This window comes from Vespa velutina, chromosome 11, assembly GCF_912470025.1.
Source record: "Vespa velutina chromosome 11, iVesVel2.1, whole genome shotgun sequence".
NCBI classification, from domain to species: Eukaryota; Metazoa; Arthropoda; class Insecta; order Hymenoptera; family Vespidae; genus Vespa; species Vespa velutina.
The window spans coordinates 6,227,284-6,234,783 of record NC_062198.1 but is presented as its reverse complement, the minus strand read 5'-3'; the positions used below and the strand labels follow the sequence as shown (position 1 = coordinate 6,234,783).

At 28.5% G+C, this 7,500-nt stretch overlaps 1 protein-coding gene across 6 annotated transcripts in view; it reads left to right on the top strand.

Annotated features, from left to right (window-relative positions):
* Window positions 1–7,500, top strand: part of LOC124952775 (myc box-dependent-interacting protein 1) — a 36,636-nt gene that overhangs the window by 24,525 nt on the left and 4,611 nt on the right. For all 6 annotated transcript variants that reach the window (XM_047503135.1, XM_047503134.1, XM_047503138.1 and 3 more), the window contains 5 exons: window positions 3,835–3,970; window positions 6,204–6,394; window positions 6,565–6,837; window positions 7,027–7,145; window positions 7,260–7,303. In XM_047503135.1, the coding sequence (XP_047359091.1) occupies window positions 3,835–3,970; window positions 6,204–6,394; window positions 6,565–6,837; window positions 7,027–7,145; window positions 7,260–7,303 (763 nt within the window). The remainder of the gene's footprint in view (window positions 1–3,834; window positions 3,971–6,203; window positions 6,395–6,564; window positions 6,838–7,026; window positions 7,146–7,259; window positions 7,304–7,500) is intronic.

The window sequence follows — 7,500 nt, the reverse complement described above, 5'->3', positions numbered from 1 at the left end:
AACAAGATACAAGATACAAGATGGTTATCATTTATAAACTCAGTCCTATTACATACGATGACTACGTTACAGGAAACATTGTGCATTAAATTTATTATATAACGTTATTAATAATAGAAAGAAGAAAAAGAATAATCGTAATGTAATTTTGATCACAATATATACAAGATGACTATATTACAATATGGCTACCATTTTTAAATTTAGTCTTATTTAAAGAAACATTTTATATTCAATAGTATATATATATATATATATATATATATATATATATATATATCGAATTTATTTGTAACAATTAATAATGATACCAAAAAGAAAAAGGAAAAATAAAAAAAAATCCAAATGAATTGTAATCATGATCATATAGACGGCCATATTGTAATACGTCCGCCATTTCTATATGAATAATCTTATTTAAACTCTTGATAGCTCTATAGAAATACTTGAAAGAATCAATTGAACGTTTAATATAAAATAAACTGTGATCACGTTTCATGAACGTTTATGACTGCAGACAAACATGTATGCTATATATATAATAGGACGTTTCAATCATAGTCACGTGATCAAGATTCACCATAGCAAATCAACATAATATCACAACGAGATTATTATAATAGTATCAATTTGTTTATTTTATATAAGAGAGACACAATCCTGTACATATACATTTATATATTTTATATATATATATATATATATATATATATGCATAGAATTTGAAACGTATAATTCTTTCGTATAATTAATTTCGAACGGTCAGTCAATTTTTTGTTGCATTAAATTTTTTACTGTTTTTCTTTTATCTGGAAAAAAAAAAAGTAAAAAAAGATCTTTTCTTTTTCTTTTTCTTTTTCTTTTTCGGCGAGAAAAGAGAGAAACGCGAGCACAAGTGGCAAATAGTATTAAGAGAATCGCCTATACTCACACTACTTACATAGGTTATGGACGGACTTAGAAGGAATGTTGGCTAATGTCCAGTTTGTAAAAGAAAGATGGCGTCAATGGGGTGAGGTAGGGGACGGTGAGAGTTACTGGTGCGGAGAGGGTGGAGAGGATAAGAAGAGAGTCGAAGGAATATATTTGTTCGAAAGATTGTTCGTTTAACTTGAATTCGAAATAAGAAGGCCATGAGGGTGGGCGGCAATGAAGATGGGGGGATAGATGAGACGAGGGGAGGTAAAAGGAGAGAAATGAATAGTTGATTTAGTTTGTAGAAATTTCTAAATACATTGCATCCAATGTCTAACATTCTTAAAATATAAACATAGATAAGAACAAAAAGAAAGGAAGAAAGAGAGCGAGAGGGAAAGAACATTAATTAAATGCTAATCGTTAAGGCGTATCTCGTTAAATGACTCATCATCGGTCGGTATGTTCGTCACTCGGTCGATAACGACTTGGATTCCAACGACAAAGAATTTATTCAAAAACTTATCATCGTGCATTCTATTGAATTCAAATGAAAATTCTAAATCTAAATGTAAATAACAAAAATCTTTTAATATCGTAATATATATTTATATATATATATATATATTATTACGTATATATTGAAGATAATATCTGCTCTATTAGAAATTTGATTCGTTGGATCAAATCTTTGTATGAGTGGAAAAAATTTCCTAGACGGGAACCATTTTTTTTCTATCGATCACAATACCCTCTCTACGTGGAAATTGTAAACATTTGAGTAGTTAGGTATCACAAAATATAATAGTCTTTTTTTTTTTTTTAATACTTTCATTAAATTATAATAGCTCTTTGTCTAGGAATAGATCGAGCGAGTGTAAAATTTCTCTCTCTTTCTCTCTTTTTCTATTATGGTTGATGTCTCCATCGTTACATAACCTATATTGCACCCTTTCACAACGTAATGGCTGACTTATATTTGCTTGAAATAAGATATAATGATAATAATGCATACTTTAAAAGAGATGAGACAACGATTAACTCAATGAAACTGCATTCTATTTCTGTTGTTATACATTAAAAAAAAAAAAAGAAAAAAAAAAAAAGTAGAAGATTATTGTCATTATTATTTATTTATGTATTTATTGAATTTATATTATCGCAAGAAATTATTCGGTTATCGGTTATCAGATTAATTGTCAATAAATAAGTACATTGCCTCTATCTTCCCCCACAGCCCACCCCGCCTACTTCATCGTATGACTAATAATCGTTAAAACGTTGTTATTTATTTTTAGAAGCATATATATATATATATTTTTTTTTTTTTTTTGGAGGGAATTATCATTCATCTTTATCAACCAATGACGAATCAAACCAACTCGAGTTCACAGACCTCCTTTTTGTTTCCCCGTCTATCTGAATGATTCTTTCATTTATTAAATATTTATTTAACACACGCACACGCACAATGCACGGTATATGGACAAATCGTGTTGTTAGATCATTTTTATTATTATTATTATTATTATTATTACTATTTATAATTTTTTTCTCGAGATTATTTAAAATTTGCATTAATTAGTCTTGCAGTTATTACGAGTTGCAAACACGTATGTACTTACTTACTTGTTTTATAATTTAAATTAGGAGAGGACAGGGTGATAAAAGAAAAAAAAAAAGAAAAATGTGACCTAAGTAAGTCTCGGAACGGAACGATTGATTCTTTTTTCTCTTTTTTTTTCTTTTTTTTTTTTTCATCTCTTAAATCATCTAGGGATTTTTATTCCAATCCAAAAGAAAACGATCTGTTTTATGCATTGAAAAATTCGAATGGAATTTTATTTAATACAGATCCATCGCAGGATCATTCTCTTTTTTCTGTATTTGTATGATACTGTGAGTACGTGTGTGTGTGTGTGTGTGTGTGTGTGTGTGTATATCTTCTCTTGAAAAGATCCGTTCGTTCTTTCACATACGGTACGTATATGGAAACGCGTACGATCCTTCGCCCACGCTTAGGTATTTAATCTCCCACGCAATGGTTGTTAGATTTCACGAAAAATTTTTTTTTCTGAGTCATACCCTGTTCATTTTCAAAATTAAGAATTAAAAAAAAAAAAATAAATAAATAAAATAAATAAATAAATAAAAAGAAAGAAAGAAAACGGGATTATTTTCGGATGGAAAGAGAAAATGAATCGAAGATAAAAAAAAAAATATTTTTGTATTTCAATCTTCTATATAGAAACTATTGAAAGTAAAGGATAACACATAAAAATTATTAGAATTCAAATGTTTAATGAAGAAAATCAATGAAGATCGCGAACCGTATGAATGAAAAGTTTTATCGTAGAAAAAAAAATTTACCGTAAGCAATTATAAGACATAGAAGAAACTATTTAGACATAAATTTACCGTGAAAATACCATGAAGAATAATGAACCAGTATAAAAAAAAAAAAAAAGAAAGAAAAAAAAGAAAAAAAAAAATTGGAACAAAAAAATTTATAATACAGAAGGATAATCATAAGAACGATTAGATCCCAAATTTAATTGTATTAAATCGTAAGGAAAAAAAATATCATAAAATCGATAAAAATCGTCAATTAAAGAAAAGTTCATTGCGAGTACCATAAAAAGCTCTCGTAGATCATAGGAACATCACGATCATTTAAGGCAAAAATTGAATGTAAAGATCTTTTTTTTTTTTTTTCTCTTTTAAATTTTTTTCATAGATTCGTAAAGTGATAGATTAGTATTAATAAAATGAGGTTTATTTATTTCTTTAATTTTTTTTTTCTTTTTCTTTTTTAGTATGAATGTTTCATTGGATTTGATGGGAACCTGAGAAAAAAAAAACCAAGAAAAAACAAACAAAAATAAAATTTCTTTTTTTTTTTTCCTTTTTCTTTTGCAGTTCCTTCAGAATCTCGGGAAGGTCGACAGAACAGCGGACGACATACTTGACGAGCACCTACAGAACTTCACGAGACAGCAATATTCCGCCAACAGGCTGCAAAAGGAGTTCAACAATTACATCAGGTGTGTTCGAGGTAAGTCGGTCGTCTCGTAAAAGACGAGACAAAGATAGATATAGAAAAAAAAAAGAGAGGGGAAAGAGAGAGAGAGAGAGAGAGAAACGAAGGCAGAAACTCGATTCTTCATTCCATGAACGAGTCGTTGCTTCGAATTTCTGTTTAAAAACTTGTACTTGTCTATGCTCGCCATATTTGAATTTTTATTGAGATTCATTTCAATCCAAGATATTGGTTCAGAGTGCTTCTTTTTTTTTCTTTTTTTTTTTTTTTTGTTTTGTTTATTATTATTGTTTTCTGTTCATTTTTTCTTTTCTTTCTCCATTGAAAATCTAAAGATTTTGAAAAGGAAAAGAAGTAACTCAGGCTCTTGTAGTTTGAAAAGGAAAAGAAAGAGAAAAGAAAAGAAAAGAAAAGAAAAAATTAGCTCGAAGTAGAAAAAGAGTAATCGATTTTTAAAATCAACCAAAACCTTTTGTCTCATCAATGTATACAAATATGTGTGTATATATGTGTACTTTTTTCTTATGTTGATTATAGAGAAGCAACAAAAATTGATATTGGAATTAATGAAAGACTATTTAGAGAGATTTTACAATTCAAAAAAAGAAAACTTCATAAACAAAGCACGAATAATTTTTTTTTTTATAAATTACAGATAAGTAAAAAGAGTCGTAAAGCCGCCATATTGCAAGTTAATAAAAAGATTATCGAAATATTAATATGTATTTCAAAAAAGAAACTTAATTTAAAATGAATTACGAATAAATCCCTATGAACAAATCTTTTTTATTATACATCATAATTAAAACAATTTAATTGTCGATCTACACATACGCACACAAATTTGTTTTTTTTCTTTTTTTTTCAGTTAGTTATAGAAGAGTAAAATATTCTTGCTATAACAAAACCGGAACTTTGCTTCTATGATCCGTATATTAACAATTTTATAGTGGAAACTGCCGACGAATTAAACACAAGTCGGACTCTTATCCTCGTTTGATCGTTTGCTTAACACAGAAGAGTAGAGTAGAGCAGTGCACAGCAGTGCACAGCAGTGCACAGCAAATGCACAGCAAATGCACACAGCGCACACATGGTACAACGCGTTAAAAAACAACCACGTGAACCGGAAGATCGTAAGAACTTGACCGTGAATTCAAGGTTACACGAAAGTGCAAACTCTACACATACATACGTATATACATACTTACGTAGTACTTACAAATACTTACGTACATGCATTATCACGTGATCCAACTTCTTCAAAGACTTCTTCGACTTCGTAGAAATCAAGTGATGAATATATATAAAAGAAAAAAAAAAAAAGAAAAAAAAAAACATATAAAAAGAAAAAAGAAACGAAGAAAAAGAAGATAATAATAAATGGCGTTTCTTTTTGCATCGTCAATTTTAAAGAGTGTCTATTTTCAACATCTTAAGATGGTCGTGACTTTTATTACATAAGCCGTAATTTTCCTGTAGTTCATTGAACAATATTAACCAGTTGCAATGTTCTTTTTTTTCTTTCCTTCCCTCCCCCCCCCCCCCCCCCCCCTCGCCACCCACCTACCTCCAATAAATATATTTAATTTATTTAAGCATAGATTATACATGAAATGTATCACGTTGCCCCTTCTCCCTCTATATACATACGTATATATACAGACATATATATATATATATTTTTTTTTTTTCTATATATTATTACTTTATAGAAAATATTATTATATTATTAATTTCTTATTATTTTTAATATTATTAATTTAATATATATTATTAATTTCAATATAAATTAATTATTACACGATAGAGAAAAAGAGAAAAATCCAATCGACTGACAAATACTATCATAATAATCCTTTAGAATTTCTCTGTTTTAATTTTCTTCCTTGTTTACTTCGTCCTCATCATCCTCATCTTCATTTTTGAAATTGAAACGATTACGTTTATCTTGACAAATGAATGTAAATATATTTAATTAATAGATGAGAAACAGTAAATGTGTATGTCAAAAAAAGTATGATTATGGAAATAATAGATCCAATCCCCTCAAGGACTCACTGTGCGTGTATGTATGTGTGTATATGTATTAAAAGGTTAAAAGTCATTCCTCTGAGAGATATCATTGAAATCTTGATTAAAATAGATAGACAAATAAATAGATGAATAGATGATATCACTTTGATTTGATTTTCTTTCCTTCCTTTCATTCCTTCTTTCTTTCATTCTTTCTTTCTTCTACTTTCAGCCGTACAAGTGGCTTCGAAAACATTGATGGACTCGCTCAATGAAATCTACGAGAGTCAATGGACTGGTCATGATCTTCTTTATGTGCAAGCACAAAACTTGGATATGCTGTGGCAGGATTTTACTCACAAACTTGCGGACCAAGTGCTCGTACCTCTCAATACATATCAAAGCCAATTTCCTGAGATGAGAGTAAGTTTATATTTTAAATTATATTGAAAAAGTTATGTTATTAATTAATTAATAAGAAAATATCTGATGCTTTATAACGTAAAGGCAAAATTCTAAAAAAAAAAAATAATTGAAAGTAAAGGAAAAAAGAGAAATGGATACCGATTAAAATTTTATTTTTTATTTCATAGAAAAAAATTGACAAACGTGGAAGAAAATTAGTGGACTATGATAGTCAAAGACACAATTTCCAATCGCTCCAATGTAATCTAAAGAAGAGAGATGAAATTAAAGTATCACGAGGCAAGGAACTTTTAGAAGAAGCTAAACGTACATACGAACAATTAAACTCCGAACTTCACGACGAATTGCCAGCTTTGTACGATTCGCGTGTTTTATTCCTTGTGACCAATTTACAAACTTTATTCGCTGCCGAACAAGTTTTTCATGCCGAGAGTGCCAAGGTTAGTATTTGAGATCGATTAGAAAAAGATAAAAAATAAAAGTTCTTTTTTTTTGTTGTTTTTTTTTCTCCCTTATTATCGTTGAACATTTTAATTAATCATTAAAAATTTATTCCTAATGTTCAAGTTCTTAGTTTAATAAATATTTGTCAATTGTTCTATTTTTTTTTTTCTTTTTCTTTTTTTTAGGTCTATTCCGAATTAGAGGCAATTGTTGATAAACTTGCCAATGAAAGTCAGAGAGGATCTTATACGTTGAAAAAGAACACCGAACCCCAATCTCCAAAATCACCAAATGCCAACTCAACGTATGTAGAATGATTATGAAAATTGAAATTCATTCATATATATATATATATATATATATATATATAGATCTCAAGATTAAATTGGATATTAACGCAATTACTTCATTATTTCAGTTTAATAATAAATACACAACCATCGCAAAACAACATCTCAGCAGGTAAAAATTAATTTATTGATGTATTACCTATATGCTTGATTTATGTACGTTGAAATAATGTGTATTACTAATATATTGCATGTTTTAAGATGTCCCTTATGATTGATCCTTTATTGTGAAAAAGTAAAAGAAAAAAAAATAATAGAGAATAAATAAATAAATATGAAGTAGATAAATAGTTGTAAAAAAAAAAAAAG